The 16,173-nt window shown below is 58.5% G+C and overlaps 1 protein-coding gene and 1 non-coding gene across 2 annotated transcripts; one reads left to right on the forward strand and one right to left on the reverse strand.

Annotated features, from left to right (window-relative positions):
• Nucleotides 1-6,055: 6,055 nt before the first annotated feature.
• LOC137319295 (U7 small nuclear RNA) lies at nt 6,056-6,120 on the reverse strand. The gene has a single exon (XR_010962069.1). It is a non-coding gene; the product is annotated as a U7 small nuclear RNA (small nuclear RNA).
• An 8,874-nt stretch (nt 6,121-14,994) lies between these two features.
• On the forward strand, nt 14,995-16,173 carry LOC137319294 (lysophosphatidic acid receptor 5-like). Its single transcript, XM_067981577.1, has one exon. The coding sequence runs from the start codon at nt 15,001-15,003 to the stop codon at nt 16,165-16,167; it is 1,167 nt and encodes a 388-aa protein (XP_067837678.1). The 5' UTR covers nt 14,995-15,000; the 3' UTR covers nt 16,168-16,173.

Consider the following 16,173-nt stretch of genomic DNA (forward strand, 5'->3'; position numbering starts at 1 on the left):
GAGGTTACAGAGATAGGGAGGGGGGGCGAGGGACATGAGGAGATCTCGGAGGGGTTTGTCGGGGGCTGGAGGAGGTTACAGAGATAGGGAGAGGGGGTGAGGGCCATGCAGAGATCTCGGAGGGTTTGTAGGGGGCTGGAGGAGGTTACAGAGATGGGGAGGGGGGGCGAGGGCCATGCAGAGATCTCGGAGGGTTTGTAGGGGGCTGGAGGGGGTTTCAGAGATAGGGAGGGGGGCGAGGGCCTTGCAGAGATCTCGGAGGGTTTGTCGGGGGCTGGAGGAGGTTACAGAGATAGGGAGGGGGGGGTGCGAGGGCCAGGATCGTTTGGGCCCCTGGACGGTGGGGAGGGAGGAGGTGGACGGAGGCAGGCGTTTCCTCTCCTGGGCTCGCAGGGGGAAGGAGCCGTGGGGAGGAGGGCGGGCGTTGGGGAGAGTGGGCCCGGGGGTGTCGAGGAGGGAGGGAGCGGTCCCCTCGGAAAGGCTGAAAGAGGAGGGGAGGGGAAGATGCGCGTTTGGCGGTGGAGATGGCGCAGGTGGCGGAGGACGAGACGGAGAAACTGGGAGAGGGGAGGTCGCGGGAGGAAGCAGTGGGCCTACGATATGTCGGTTGAGGGAGATGGGGAAGTCGAGGAAGGGAAGGGAAGAGGCGGAGATGGACGAGGGGAGGGGTTGGGACTCTGGAGAAAGAGGTGAGGGAGGGGACCTGAGCAGGGAGACACTATTTGGGCCACGGCTCGAGTACTGAGTCCAGGTCTGGTCACCACATTACAGGAAGGATGTGATCGCACTCGAGAGGGTGCAGAGGAGATTTACGAGGGTGTTGCCAGGACTGGAGAATCTTAGCGATGAGGAAAGATTGGACGGGCTGGGGTTGTTCTCTTTGGGACCGAGGGGAGATTTAATTGAGGTGTGTAAAATGATGAGGGGGGCCGAGATAGAGTGGATAGGAAGGACTTATTTCCCTTAGCGGAGAGGTCAATAACCGGGGCGGGGGGGGCATAGATTTAAAGTAAGAAGGAGTAGAGGGGAGCTGAGGAGAGATGTTTTCACTCAGAGGGTGGTGGGAGTCTGGAACTCGCCGCACGAGAGGGTGGGAGAGGCAGAGACCCTCAACTCATTCGGAAAGCACCTGAAGTCCCCCTCACCCACGGGGCTGCGTACAACGCGGTGGAAAGCGGGATCAGGCCGGCTGGCTCGTTTTTTGGGCCGGCGTGGACGCGACGGGCCGAACGGCCTCCTTCTCTGCCCGTAAACTTTCCTGTGATTCGAGCTGGTGGCTAGAGGAGGAAGCAGAGGGGGGAGGTGTAGAGGGACTGGACGTCCAAGGCGTAAAGGGACCGGGGATCTGGTGAGAAACCATTAAATGTTGGTGTTCAGAGGGATTTGGGTGTCCTGGTACACGAAACGCAGAAAGTTAACCTGCAGGGACAGCGAGCAATTAGGAAGGCAAATGGTATGTTGGCCTTTATTGCAAGGGGGTTGGAGTACAAGAGTAAGGAAGTCTTGCTACAATTGTACAGGGCTCTGGTGAGACCCTCACCTGGAGCACTGCGTCCAGTTCTGGTCTCCTTATCTAAGGAAGGAGATACTTGCCTTCGAGGCGGTGCAACGAAGGTTCACCAGATTGATTCCTGGGGATGAGAGGGTTGTCCCATGAGGAGAGGTTTAGTAGAATGGGCCGAGACTCTCTGGAGTTTGGAAGAATGAGAGGTGATCTCATTGAAACATCTAAGATTCTGAGGGGGGGCTCGACAGGGTAGATGCCGAGAGGCTGTTCCCCCATGGCTGGACAGTCTAGAACCAGGGGGCGCAGTCTCGGGATAAGGGGTCGGCCATCCTAGACTGAGACGAGGGGGAATTTCTACGCTCAGAGGGTTGTGAATCTTTGGAATTCTCTACCCCCAGAGCGCTGTGGATGCTCAGATGTTGAGTCTATTCAAGGCTGAGATCGGTAGATTTTTGGACTCGAGGGGAATCAAGGGATATGGGGACCGGGCGGGAAAGTGGAGCTGAGGTCGGAGACCGGCCATGATCTGATCGGACGGCGGAGCGGGCTCGAGGGGGCCGAGCGGCCCACTCCTGCCCCTTATTTCTTACGTCCTTACGAACTGGGAATCCTCCAGGAGGGCTTTCGGCAGGGACAGGAGAAGGGGAGAAAAAAGAACAGAGTCGAGGTCGGAGGGACTATCTCCTTTGGACATCCACTGTTTTGAACTTTTTACCGTTTCGAAAGCACCCTGTTCTATCCCTTTTTGGTCCAAAGTGGATGACCTCACATTTGTCTACATTGAATTCCATTTGCCACAGTTTTGCCCATTCACCTAATCTATCAATATCGCTTTGTAATTTTATGTTTTCATCCACACTGCTTACAAGGCCGCCAATCTTTGTGTCATCGTAGATATGAGACTTTCGATGCCTTCATCGAAGTCGTTAATAAATATTGTGAATAATTGAGGCCCCAAGACAGATCCCTGCGGGACTCCACGAGCCACATCCTGCCAATGTGAGGACCGACCCATTATCCCTACTCTCTGTCGCCTTTCGCTCAGCCAACTTCCTAACCGAGTCATGGGATGTGGGCGTCGCTGGGCGAGGCCGGCATTTATTGCCCATCCCTAATCGCCCCTTGAGAAGGTGGCGGTGAGCCGCCATCTTGAACCGCTGCAGTCCGTCTGGTGAAGGTTCTCCCACCGTGCCGTTGGGAAGGGAGTTCCAGGATTTTGACCCAGCGACGATGAAGGAACGGCCGATATATTTCCAAGTCGGGATGGTGTGTGACTCGGAGGGGAACGTGCGGGTGGGGGTTGTCCCCATGTGCCCGCTGCCCTGGTCCTTCTAGGTGGGAGAGGTCGCGGGTTTGGGAGGTGCTGTCGAAGAAGCCTTGGCGAGTTGCTGCAGTGCATCCTGTGGATGGTCCACACTGCAGCCACGGTGCGCCGGTGGTGAAGGGAGTGAATGTTTAGGGTGCCAATCGAGCGGGGCTGCTTTGTCCTGGATGGCGTCGAGCTTCTCGAGCGTTGTTGGAGCTGCACTCGTCCAGGCAAGTGGAGAGTATTCCATCACACTCCTGACTTGTGCCTTGTAGATGGTGGAAAGGCTTTGGGGAGTCAGGAGGTGAGTCACTCGCCGCAGAATACCCAGCCTCTGACCTGCTCTCGTAGCCACAGTATTTATATGGCTGGTCCAGTTAAGTTTCTGGTCAATGGTGACCCCCAGGATGTTGATGGTGGGGGATTCGGCGATGGTAATGCCGTTGAATGTCAAGGGGAGGTGGTTAGACTCTCTCTTGTTGGAGATGGTCATTGCCTGGCACTTGTCTGGCGCGAATGTTACTTGCCACTTATCAGCCCAAGCCTGGATGTTGTCCAGGTCTTGCTGTACGTGGGCACGGACTGCTTCATTATCTGAGGGGTTGCGAATGGAACTGAACACTGTGCAACCATCAGCGAACATCCCCATTTCTGACCTTATGATGGAGGGATGGTCATTGATGAAGCAGCTGAAGATGGTTGGGCCCAGGACACTGCCCTGAGGAACTCCTGCAGCAATGCCCTGTGGCTGAGATGATTGGCCTCCAACAACCACTACCATCTTCCTTTGTGCTCGGTATGACTCCAGCCACTGGAGAGTTTTCCCCCTGATTCCCATTGACTTCAATTTTACTGGGGCTCCTTGGTGCCACACTCGGTCGAACGCTGCCTTGATGTCAAGGGCAGTCACTCTCACCTCACCTCTGGAGTTCAGCCCTCTCCCCCTCGCTCTCTCCGCGGCTCTGAACTTGCTCGGGGGCGGTTCAATCTTCAACTTTTTCCAGTTCTGACGAAAGGCGAGAGGTCTTCAGCCTGAAACGTCAACTCTGTCTCTCTCCGTGGGTGATCCCTGCACCCTCTGTTTTATTCTCAACCCCTTTTTACCCCCTCAATTGGATCACATTTACGCTCGAGGGGATTAACATGCCAATGTCGGGATTTAAGCGTCCGGGGGGGAGATTTGGGTGCAGGAACAGGGAGACCCGAGGGTGTGCGTACACAAATCTTTGAAGGTGGCAGGACAGCTCGAGAAGGCACTGGGGTTAGACCCCCAACTGGAGTACCGGGCCCCGCACTTTAGGAAGGGTGTCGAGACCCTCGGAGAGGGGGCGGAGATTTACCAGAGCGGTCCCCGGGGGGGGGGTCTTCAGTTAATGTGGAGAGACTGGGGTTGTTCTCAGAGCGGAGAAGGTTAAGGGGGAGGTTTGATCGAGGGGTTCGCAAACACGAGGGGGTTTTCGACAGAGTGAATGAGGAGGGAGTGTTTCCCGGTGGGCAGGAGAGGGCGGGGATTTAAGGTGATTGGTAAAAGAACCAGAAAATCTTTTTTTAACGCAGCGAGTGTTTGTGGATCTGGAATCCACTGCCCGAGGGGGCAGATTCGATCATGGCCTTCGAAAGGGAACTGGATAAAGACTTGACGGGGAAAAAGATGTGCAGGGGCTACGGGGGAAAGGGCGGGAGGGAGGGAGAGTGGGGGCTGGCCGGATTGCTCTTGCAGAGAGAGCCGGCACGGACTCGAGGGGCCGAGCGGCCTCCTCCCGCGCGGCGACACCCCCTTTCTACGAGCCCGGGAAATCGTCCGGCAGCGTGCGGCGGGATTCGCGGCCGAGGGGGACATCTCGGCAGACACAAGAGAAGCCTTCAGATCCCCCGTCGGGACCTCTCTCTCTTTCCGCCGTTTTCCAGCTCGCCGTTGGTGGCTATTCCGCTGCGTGGGGCTTCTCCCCCAACCTTCCCTTCCCCTCCCCCCCCTACACCTCGCAGGGTTCGGGAGGGGGGGTGGTGGGTGGTGTGGGGGGTGTGTGTGTGGGATTGGAGGTGGGGGGGGGGGGCGCTCGCCAAGTTGGTGGGCGGGCCCCCACCCCCCCCGATCTCAGCTCCTTGAGCAGGCAGGCTATTCGACTGTGGGAGGAAGCGCCTCAGTGCGTGACGGCACCGATCGCCGACAAAGGGCAAGGTGGTGGTGGGGGGGGGCCGCCAATCCATCCAAGAGGGGGGGGGCCCGCCAGCCAGTACCTGTCAATCACCCCTCCCCCCGCCCCAGACAGAATGGGGTGGGCGGGGCCGACTCAGCTGTCTGTAACTCCTCCCCTCCAGAGAGAAAGGGGGTGGGCGGGGCCAACTCAGCTGTCAATCACACCTCCCCCCCAGACAGAAGGGGTGGGCGGGGCCAACTCAGCTGTCAATCACCCCTCCCCCCAGACAAAAAGTGTGGGAGGGGCCAACTCAGCTGTCAATCACACCTCCCCCCCAGACAGAAGGGGTGGGTGGGGCCAACTCAGCTGTCAATCACACCTCCCCCCCAGACAGAAGGGGTGGGCGGGGCCATCTCAGCTGTCAATCACCCCTCCCCCCAGACAAAAAGTGTGGGAGGGGCCAACTCAGCTGTCAATCACACCTCCCCCCCAGACAGAAGGGGTGGGCGGGGCCAACTCAGCTGTCAATCACACCTCCCCCCAGACAGAAGGGGTAGGCGGGGCCAACTCAGCTGTCAATCAACCTCGCCCCAGACAGAAGGGGTGGGAGGGGCCAACTCAGCTGTCAATCAACCTCGCCCCAGACAGAAGGGGTGGGCGGGGCCAACTCAGCTGTCAATCACATCGCCCCCAGGTGGAAGGGGTGGGCGGGGCCATCTCAGCTGTCAATCACAACTCCCCCAGACAAAGGGCGGGGCCATCTCAGCTGTCAATCACCCCTCCCCCCAGACAGAACGTGTGGGAGGGGCCAACTCAGCTGTCAATCACCCCTCCCCCCAGACAGAACGTGTGGGAGGGGCCAACTCAGCTGTCAATCACACCTCCCCCACACAAAGGGATAAGGGCGGGGCCATCTCAGCCGCCAATCAACCCCCAAGACATGGGCGGGGCCAACTCAGCTGCCCGTCAACCTCAGCAGGCTCCACCCCCTCCCGTCAATCAAACTCACCAGAACCGCCCACTTGAAGCCGTTCAATGAGGCCGAATAGGGGGAGGAGCCAGCATCAATCGGTGACGTAATTTCATCTGTCAATCATTCAAAAAAGGGGCGGTTCCAGCTGACGTAGCCGGAACCTTCTGGACAAGTAGTAAAAGAGCTATAACCAGTGAGGCAATGGCGAGAGCCAGGCGGGCAACCCTGCAGCTCACCCCTCACAGTGAGGGTGGGGGGTGGGTTCATTCCCCCCCCCAACCAAACCCTACACCTACACCCGCCACCCCAGCCCCGCAGACCTCCAGCTGCCCCCCCAAAATAATAATTACTTTCGACTAGTCGGCGGCATTGAGGGGAGTTGGGTTTGGCGCTGCATTCTGGGAGGCGCATCTCATTAGGCGGCGGGCTCGCTGATTGGTGAAAATGGCCCTTGCCTCTTACCCCCAACTCCCAAGCTAAAATTGCCCACTAATTAGCAGACCCTGGGTTGAGACTGGGGTTGTTGGTTCTTCCCCTCGCCGAGACCCGTCCCGAGTGTCTCCGGGGGGCCCACCGCAGTCGGACCGCCAGTGCGGCCTGCACTAACGTCAAAAGCCTGACCTCCAGTGCGGCCTGCACTAACGTCAAAAGCCTGACCTCCAGTGCGGCCTGCACTAACGTCAGAAGCCTGACCTCCAGTGCGGCCTGCACCAACGTCAAAAGCCTGACCTCCAGTGCGGCCTGCACTAATGTCAAAAGCCTGACCTCCAGTGCGGCCTGCACTAACGTCAGAAGCCTGGGTCCAGTACGGCCAACTCTCCCCTCAGAAGCCTGGGTCCAGTACGGCCAACTACCCTCGGAAGCCTGGGTCCAGTACGGCCTACTCTCCCCTCAGAAGCCTGAGTCCAGTACGGCCTACTCTCCCCTCAGAAGCCTGGGTCCAGTACGGCCAACTCTCCCCTCAGAAGCCTGGGTCCAGTACGGCCTACTCTCCCCTCAGAAGCCTGAGTCCAGTACGGCCTACTCTCCCCTCAGAAGCCTGGGTCCAGTACGGCCAACTCTACCCTCGGAAGCCTGGGTCCAGTACGGCCAACTCTCCCCTCAGAAGCCTGGGTCCAGTACGGCCTACTCTCCCCTCAGAAGCCTGGGTCCAGTACGGCCTACTCTCCCCTCAGAAGCCTGGGTCCAGTACGGCCAACTCTACCCTCGGAAGCCTGGGTCCAGTACGGCCTTTTCTACCCTCAGAAGCCTGGGTCCAGTACGGCCAACTCTCCCCTCAGAAGCCTGGGTCCAGTACGGCCAACTCTCCCCTCAGAAGCCTGGGTCCAGTACGGCCTACTCTCCCCTCAGAAACCTGGTTCCAGTACGGCCAACTCTCCCCTCAGAAGCCTGGGTCCAGTACGGCCAACTCTCCCCTCAGAAGCCTGGGTCCAGTACGGCCAACTCTACCCTCGGAAGCTTGGGTCCAGTACGGCCAACTCTACCCTCGGAAGCCTGGGTCCAGTACGGCCTACTCTCCCCTCAGAAGCCTGGGTCCAGTACGGCCAACTCTACCCTCGGAAGCCTGGGTCCAGTACGGCCTACTCTCCCCTCAGAAACCTGGGTCCAGTACGGCCAACACTCCCCTCAGAAGCCTGGGTCCAGTACGGCCAACTCTCCCCTCAAAAGCCTGGGTCCAGTACGGCCAACTCTCCCCTCAGAAGCCTGGGTCCAGTACGGCCAACTCTCCCCTCAGAAGCCTGGGTCCAGTACGGCCAACACTCCCCTCAGAAGCCTGGGTCCAGTACGGCCAACTCTCCCCTCAAAAGCCTGGGTCCAGAACGGCCTACTCTCCCCTCAAAAGCCTGGGTCCAGTACGGCCAACTCTCCCCTCAGAAGCCTGGGTCCAGTACGGCCAACTCTCCCCTCAGAAGCCTGGGTCCAGTACGGCCTACTCTCCCCTCAAAAGCCTGGGTCCAGTACGGCCAACTCTCCCCTCAGAAGCCTGGGTCCAGTACGGCCAACTCTCCCCTCAGAAGCCTGGGTCCAGTACGGCCAACTCTCCCCTCAGAAACCTGGGTCCAGTACGGCCAACTCTCCCCTCAGAAGCCTGGGTCCAGTACGGCCAACTCTCCCCTCAGAAGCCTGGTTCCAGGACGGCCTACTCTCCCCTCAGAAGCCTGGGTCCAGTACGGCCAACTCTCCCCTCAGAAGCCTGGGTCCAGTATGGCCTGCTCTACCGTTAGAAGCCCAACCTCCAGTACGGCCTGCTGTACCTTCACAAGCCTGACCGGACTGGGAGCCAGTGTAGGTCAGCGAGCAGAGAGGGCGATGCGTGAAGGGGGACCTGGTGCGGGTTGGGGTACGGGGTCAGCGGGGCCTTGGGATGAGATCGACTTTACGCTCAACTTAAGGCGAACTGAGGCGTTGGTCTGAATTGGGTGTTGTGGGATCTTGCTGTGCGCAAAACGGCTGCCACCATTGAGGCAAGGTTGACCTCCCTTCGACAGGACTCCACCAGCAACACCCAGGGTCGGTACCGAGGGAGCGCCGCACAGTCCGAGTGACATTGGGGTGACCTTCGCCCCTTTTATCTGGGGGCTTGTACCTGGTGGCCCTGCAGACGCGTTCTACCTCGGACCTCCAGACAAAGATTGCTCGGGTGACTGTGATGGCGGAGTTGTGGGGAACGGGCCAGAGCCTGGCCACGTTGAGGAACACAGCGAGTACGTCACATCTTATCACCAGGCTCCTGCCGGATATGGAGAGGGAGCACCCACCCACAGACCAAGCTTCTGTATGACCTTGGCGAGCAGATAAAAGCAGCCCCAAGCTCAGTTCTGGTATCATCCCAGTAAATCTATTTTGCACTGTTTCCAGTGCCTCGACAAATATGGAGACCAGAACTGTTCACAGTGCTCCAAGTGTGGTCTGACCGAGGTATATGGAGACCAGAACTGTGCACAGTGCTCCAAGTGTGGTCTGACCGAGGTATATGGAGACCAGAACTGTGCACGGTGCTCCGAGTGTGGTCTAACCAAGGTATATGGAGACCAGAACTGTGCACAGTGCTCCAAGTGTGGTCTAACCAAGGTATATGGAGACCAGAACTGTGCACAGTGCTCCAAGTGTGGTCTAACCAAGGTATCTGGAGACCAGAACTGTGCACAGTGCTCCAAGTGTGGTCTAACCAAGGTATATGGAGACCAGAACTGTGCACAATGCTCCACGTGTGGTCTAACCAAGGTATACGGAGACCAGAACTGTGCACAGTGCTCCAAGTGTGGTCTGACTGAGGCAAATGGAGACCAGAACTGCGCACAGTGCTCCAAGTGTGGTCTAACCAAGGTATACGCAGACCAGAACTGTGCACAGTGCTCCGAGTGTGGTCTAACCAATGTATACGGAGACCAGAACTGTGCACAGTGCTCCAAGTGTGGTCTAACCAAGGTATATGGAGACCAGAACTGTGCACAGTGCTCCAAGTGTGGTCTAACCAAGGTATATGGAGACCAGAACTGTGCACAGTGCTCCAAGTGTGGTCTAACCAAGGTATATGGAGACCAGAACTGTGCACAGTGCTCCGAGTGTGGTCTAACCAAGGTATATGGAGACCAGAACTGTGCACAGTGCTCCAAGTGTGGTCTAACCAAGGTATATGGAGACCAGAACTGTGCACAGTGCTCCAAGTGTGGTCTGACTGAGGCAAATGGAGACCAGAACTGTGCACAGTGCTCCAAATGTGGTGTAACCAAGGTATATGGAGACCAGAACTGTGCACAGTGCTCCAAGTGTGGTGTAACCAAGGTATATGGAGACCAGAACTGTGCACAGTGCTCCGAGTGTGGTCTAACCAAGGTACATGGAGACCAGAACTGAGCACAGTGCTCCGAGTGTGGTCTAACCAAGGTATATGGAGATCAGAACTGTGCACAGTGCTCCAAGTGTGGTCTGACTGAGGCAAATGGAGACCAGAACTGTGCACCGTGCTCCAAGTGTGGTGTAACCAAGGTATATGCAGACCAGAACTGAGCACGGTGCTCCAAGTGTGGTCTAACCAAGGTTCTGTACAAGTTTAACAGAACTTCTCTGCTTTTCAATTCTCGAAATGAAGCCCAGAGCTTGATTTGCCTTTTTTACGGCCTTAGTAACCTGCGGTCGCTGCTTTCAGTGATGTGTGTGTCTGTCCCCCCCTCGATCCCTCTGCTCCTCCGCCCTGTTTAGACTCTTATTATCCAGGCAGGAGGTGCCCTCCTCATCCCTCCCACCGAAATGCACCGCCTCCCACTTTCTACACCCGTTCTGGCGAGTTCATTAATGTCACAACTTGCTAAGTCTTGTGTTTCGGGGTGCGTCAGGCAATGGTTTCACTTTACCTGTGACGCCACAGAGAACAGCAAACAAGACCGTCGCAAAACAGGAAACAACACCAAGGTTGCTGGCCATGGCAGCTTGCTAAAGTCTCAGGCCTGTCTGTCTCTCTCTCTCTCTCTCTCTCTCTGGATACCGAGGTGAATTCACAGGGAGAGGCAGCCCACCGGGAGATCAGGTAAGCGACTGAAAGGGGACGATGCTTTTACAGGAGGCAGTCTCGTCCCTCGAGAAGGTATCTCCCTCAGGGAAGGGGGGCTTGGTCCCAGGGGAGCACGGTACTAGATCTGGTGTGGGGGAGTCCCAACGGTCAGCTCCCCCTCCCCGGCAGTCTGGGGAGACATCCAGCCCCAGACATACAGGTGGGAAAAGGCCAACTCTCCCTTCGATGGGTAGACTGGGTGGGGACCAGAGAGCTTTACTCCGTATCTAACCCTGAACCTGCCCCTGGGAGTGTTTGATGGGACAGTGTAGAGGGAGCTTTACTCTGTATCTAACCCTGAACCTGCCCCTGGGAGTGTTTGATGGGACAGTGTAGAGGGAGCTTTACTCTGTATCTAACCCTGTACCTGCCCTGGGAGTGTTTGATGGGACAGTGTAGAGGGAGCTTTACTCCGTATCTAACCCTGAACCTGCCCCTGGGAGTGTTTGATGGGACAGTGTAGAGGGAGCTTTACTCCGTATCTAACCCTGAACCTGCCCCTGGGAGTGTTTGACGGGACAGTGTAGAGGGAGCTTTACTCTGTATCTAACCCTGTACCTGCCCCTGGGAGTGTTTGACGGGACAGTGTAGAGGGAGCTTTACTCCGTATCTAACCCTGAACCTGTCCCTGGGAGTGTTTGACGGGACAGTGTAGAGGGAGCTTTACTCTGTATCTAACCCTGTACCTGCCCTGGGAGTGTTTGACGGGACAGTGTAGAGGGAGCTTTACTCTGTATCTAACCCTGTACCTGCCCTGGGAGTGTTTGACGGGACAGTGTAGAGGGAGCTTTACTCTGTATCTAACCCTGTACCTGCCCTGGGAGTGTTTGACGGGACAGGGAGGAGGGTCAGTACTGAGGGAGCGCCGCACTGTCGGAGGGTCGGTACTGAGGGAGCGCCGCACTGTCGGAGGGTCAGTACTGAGGGAGGGCCGCACTGTCGGAGGGTCGGTACTGAGGGAGCGCCGCACTGTCGGAGGGTCGGTACTGAGGGAGCGCCGCACTGTCGGAGGGTCGGTACTGAGGGAGCGCCGCACTGTCGGAGGGTCGGTACCGAGGGAGCGCCGCGCTGTGGGAGGGTCGGTACCGAGGGAGTGCCGCGCTGTCGGAGGGTCGGTACTGAGGGAGCGCCGCACTGTCGGAGGGTCGGTACTGAGGGAGCGCCGCACTGTCGGAGGGTCAGTACTGAGGGAGCGCCGCACTGTGGGAGGGTCGGTACCGAGGGAGCGCCGCACTGTCGGAGGGTCGGTGCTGAGGGAGGGCCGCACTGTCGGAGGGTCGGTACTGAGGGAGCGCCGCGCTGTCGGAGGGTCGGTACTGAGGGAGTGCCGCACTGTCGGAGGGTCGGTACTGAGGGAGCGCCGCACTGTCGGAGGGTCAGTACTGAGGGAGCGCCGCACTGTGGGAGGGTCGGTACCGAGGGAGCGCCGCACTGTCGGAGGGTCGGTACCGAGGGAGCGCCGCACTGTCGGAGGGTCGGTACCGAGGGAGCGCCGCACTGTCGGAGGGTCGGTACTGAGGGAGCGCCGCACTGTCGGAGGGTCGGTACCGAGGGAGCGCCGCACTGTCGGAGGGTCGGTACCGAGGGAGCGCCGCACTGTCGGAGGGTCGGTACTGAGGGAGCACCGCACTGTCGGAGGGTCAGTACTGAGGGAGCGCCGCGCTGTCGGAGGTGCCGTCTTTCGGACGAGACGTTAAACCGAGGGCCCCGTCTGCCCCTCTCTTTGCAGGGTTATGGGGAAAAAGCCAGTTTGTTACTAATCGGAGATCTCTTTCAAAGGGCCAGCACAGGCATGACGGATCGAGTGGCCTCCTTCTGTGCTCCAAGAGTCTACAACTCTATAAGAGCAGCGAACATAAGAACAGAAGAAATAGGGGCAGGAGTTGGCCATTCGGCCCCTCGAGCCTGCTCCGACATTCCATCAGATCATGGCTGATCTTTGACCTCAACTCCACTTTCCCGCCCACTCCCCATATCCCTCGATTCCCCAGAAATCCATCCATCTCAGCCTCGAATATACTCAAGGACTCAGCATCACTGCCCTCTGGGGTGGAGAATTCCAAAGATTCACAACCCTCTGAGTGAAGAAATTCCCCCTCGTCTCAGTCTAGGATGGCCGACCCCTTATCCTGAGACGATGCCCCCTCGTTCTGGACTCTCCAGCTATGGGGGAACAGCCTCTCAGCATCTACCCTGTCAAACCCCTCTCAGAATCTTATGTTTCGATGAGATCCCCTCTCGTTCTGAACTTCAGAGAGTCTGGGAGAGACGTCAGGATCTTTTGCAGTCGGCAGGCAGTGACTTGTGGGGTCAGTGCTTGGGCCCCAGCTATTCACAATATATATCAACGATTTGGATGAGGGAACCAAATGTAATATTTCCAAGTTTGCTGACCACACAAAACCAGGTGGGATCGTGAGCTGTGAGGAGGATGCAAAGAGGCTTCAAGGGGATATAGACAAGTTGAGTGAGTGGGCAAGAACATGGCAGATGGATAGATGGGAAATTGTCCACTTTCGTGGGAAAAACAGAAAGGCAGAGCGTTTTTATAAATGGTGAGAGATTGGGAAAATGTTGATGTACAAAGGGACCTGGGTGTCCTTGTACACCAGTCACTGAAAGCAAACATTCAGGTGCAGCGAGCAGTTAGGAAGGCGAATGGTATGTTGGCCTTCATTGCAAGAGGATTTGAGACCAGGAGCAGGGATGTCTTACTGCAGTTATACAGGGTCTTGGTGAGACCACACCTGGAGTATTGGGCGCAGTTTTGGTCTCCTTACCTAAGAAAGGATATACTTGCCATAGAGGGAAGGTTCACCAGACTGATCCCTGGGATGGCGGGGTTGTCCCATGAGGAGAGATTGGGTCGACTCGGCTGGATAGACACATGAAGGAGAAAGGAATAGAAGGAGAGGGGGAGAGGGAGAGATGGAGTAGGGGAGGGAGGAGCAGAAACACCGGGATAGACCAGTTGGGCCGAATGGCCTGTTTCTGAGTTGCAGTTTCGATGTGCCTCGATGTGACCTCCCCCAAGGTGTGAAGACCCTCACTGGGAACCAACGCTCAATATTGGTTTGTGAGTGCCCCACTCCCAGGGGAGTCCTGCGCTGCCTGCCTGTCCCTCATAGTCCACCTGGCGGTCACCCATTCCCTCTCCGCCTGAACTCTCTGCCGCTGTGGGGGCGCCCGCCCCCGGAAACCTGCTGTCCACGTAGAGACGACCGCCGCCCCTCAAATTCAGAAACCAATCAACTCAATTCTTGCGCTAAGTTATCCCAGGCGTTCCACCAGTGTTTCAGCTCGTGAGCCTACGTTGCAACTTTCAACTTTTTCTTTTATTCGTTCGTGGGAAGCGGGCGTCGCTGGGCCAGGCCGGCATTTATTGCCCATCCCTAATCGCCCCTTGAGAAGGTGGCGGTGAGCCGCCATCTTGAACCGCTGCGGTCCGTGTGGTGAAGGTTCTCCCACAGTGCCGTTGGGAAGGGAGCTCCAGGATTTTGACCCAGCGACGATGAAGGAACGGCCGATATATTCCCAAGTCGGGATGGTGTGTGACTCGGAGGGGAACGTGCGGGTGGGGGTTGTCCCCATGTGCCCGCTGCCCTGGTCCTTCTAGGTGGGAGAGGTCGCGGGTTTGGGAGGCGCTGTCGAAGAAGCCTTGGCGAGTTGCTGCAGTGCATCCTGTGGACGGTCCACACTGCGGCCGCGGTGGGCCGGTGGTGAAGGGAGTGAATGTTTAGGGCGCCAATCGAGCGGGGCTGCTTTGTCCTGGATGGTGTCGAGCTTCTTGAGCGTTGTTGGAGCTGCACTCGTCCAGGCAAGTGGAGAGTATTCCATCACACTCCTGACTTGTGCCTTGTAGACGGTGGAAAGGCTTTGGGGAGTCAGGAGGTGAGTCACTCGCCCCAGAATACCCAGCCTCTGACCTGCTCTCGTAGCCACAGTATTTATATGGCTGGTCCAGTTAAGTTTCTGGTCAATGGTGACCCCCAGGATGTTGATGGTGGGAGATTCTGTGCCTGGATCTCCACCCAAAGCTCTGAAACTCTCATTTTGGATTTTTCTACAGATACCGATGGGCTCGATCGTCCATTTTCTACGTTGACCTTCTGATCACTGCCCGCCACAGTCCCAAATCTCTAAGACCTCGTCCCCACCGCTCCCTCCCTCCCTCCCTCTCCCCAAGGCCCCCCCCCCAATCTCAGCGTCCGAAACCCCGGGGCGGGGCGAGGGGGGAAGACCCACCCCATCGTCCACCGGGCTGGAACCCGACCGACCCCACCCTCCGTCTAAGAGCTCGGGAGCCTCGCCGACGAGTTAGGGGCCGTCCAATCCCGCTGGAAGGCGACAAGTCCACCTGGGGCCGGAGGAGGAGGAGGAGGAGGAAGGAGGAGGAGGGTAGGGGGAGAGAGGCCCCCCCCGCTTCTCCCACCTTCTGGAGAACCTGGTGGCCAGGTGTGTGCTTTCTCCGGTGGGGGCGGGGAGGTGGGACAAGAGTTTGGGAGGAGGAAGAGAGGGGCGAGGATGGAGGGGAATGGGACGGACGCGCCCTTGCCCCCCTGCAAAGACCACGATCAGATCCATCGCCTTCACCTGGTCTGGTACACCCTGCTCTTCCTCTTGGGGCTATCCCTCAATGGCACTGCCCTCTGGGTCTTCCTCCGCTGCTTCAAATTTAGCAACAAGACAGTGGTCTACATGTTCAACCTGGCCGCCTGCGACCTCCTCTTCACCCTGGCCCTGCCCCTCCGCATCTACTACTACGCCACCGACGCCTGGCCCTTCGGGGACGTGCCCTGCCAAATCGCGGGCTCCCTCTTCCACATCAACATGTACGGGAGCTGCCTCTTCCTGGCCTGTATCAACGTCGACCGCTACCTGGCCCTGGTCTACCCGCTGAAGGCGCGCCACCTCCGCCGGCCCGCGATCGCCAAGCGGGCGTGCGCGGGCGTCTGGGCGGTCATCGTCCTGGGCTGCGTTCCCGTGGCTCTGGCCCACGACACCAGCCGCTGCCAGGACAACGTGACGGAGGAGGTGAGATGCTTTGAGAGCTTCTCCCGCAGTGCTTGGCGCCATGAGATCTTGCCCCTGGTTCTGTGCCAGATGGTGCTGGGGTTCCTGGTGCCCCTTGGCACCGTGCTGTACTGCTCGGCCCGGGTCCTGCGGGCGCTGAGCGAGGCGGGGGCCGCTTCCCTGGCCCCGAAGAGGCGGAGGGCCGTGCGGTTGCTTCTGGTGAACGTGGCCATCTTTGTCATCTGCTTCCTGCCCTACAACGTGATCCTGGTCGTCTACGCTTTCCTCAGGGTTCGGACGGACTCCAGCTCTCCCCTGCGGGCCAACACCCGCTGGGCTCTGCAGTTGGCCGTGCTGATGGCCAGTTCCAACTCCTGCCTGGACCCCCTGGTCTACTATTTCAGCACCGAGGGCTTTCGGAACACTCTCCGGCCACGGCCGTCCGTCGATTCCGAGGACACCAAGCAGAGGTGGCTCAGCCTCATCTCCCGCAAGAGCAGGAGGTCCAAGGCGGCCAGGGAGGGGGCGAGGGGGCGCAAGGCCGGGACGTCCCGCCCGGACCCGGGGCGAGGGCCCGGGGAGCCGGGAACGGAGGACTCACTGGAGCGAGGCCCGGAGGAGGGCGGCGGATGGGTGAGGAACGGGTCAAAGGTCGCAATGAAGGAGGACGCCATTTAACCAGTC

Source organism: Heptranchias perlo, unplaced genomic scaffold, assembly GCF_035084215.1.
Source record: "Heptranchias perlo isolate sHepPer1 unplaced genomic scaffold, sHepPer1.hap1 HAP1_SCAFFOLD_802, whole genome shotgun sequence".
Classification (NCBI taxonomy): domain Eukaryota; kingdom Metazoa; phylum Chordata; class Chondrichthyes; order Hexanchiformes; family Hexanchidae; genus Heptranchias; species Heptranchias perlo.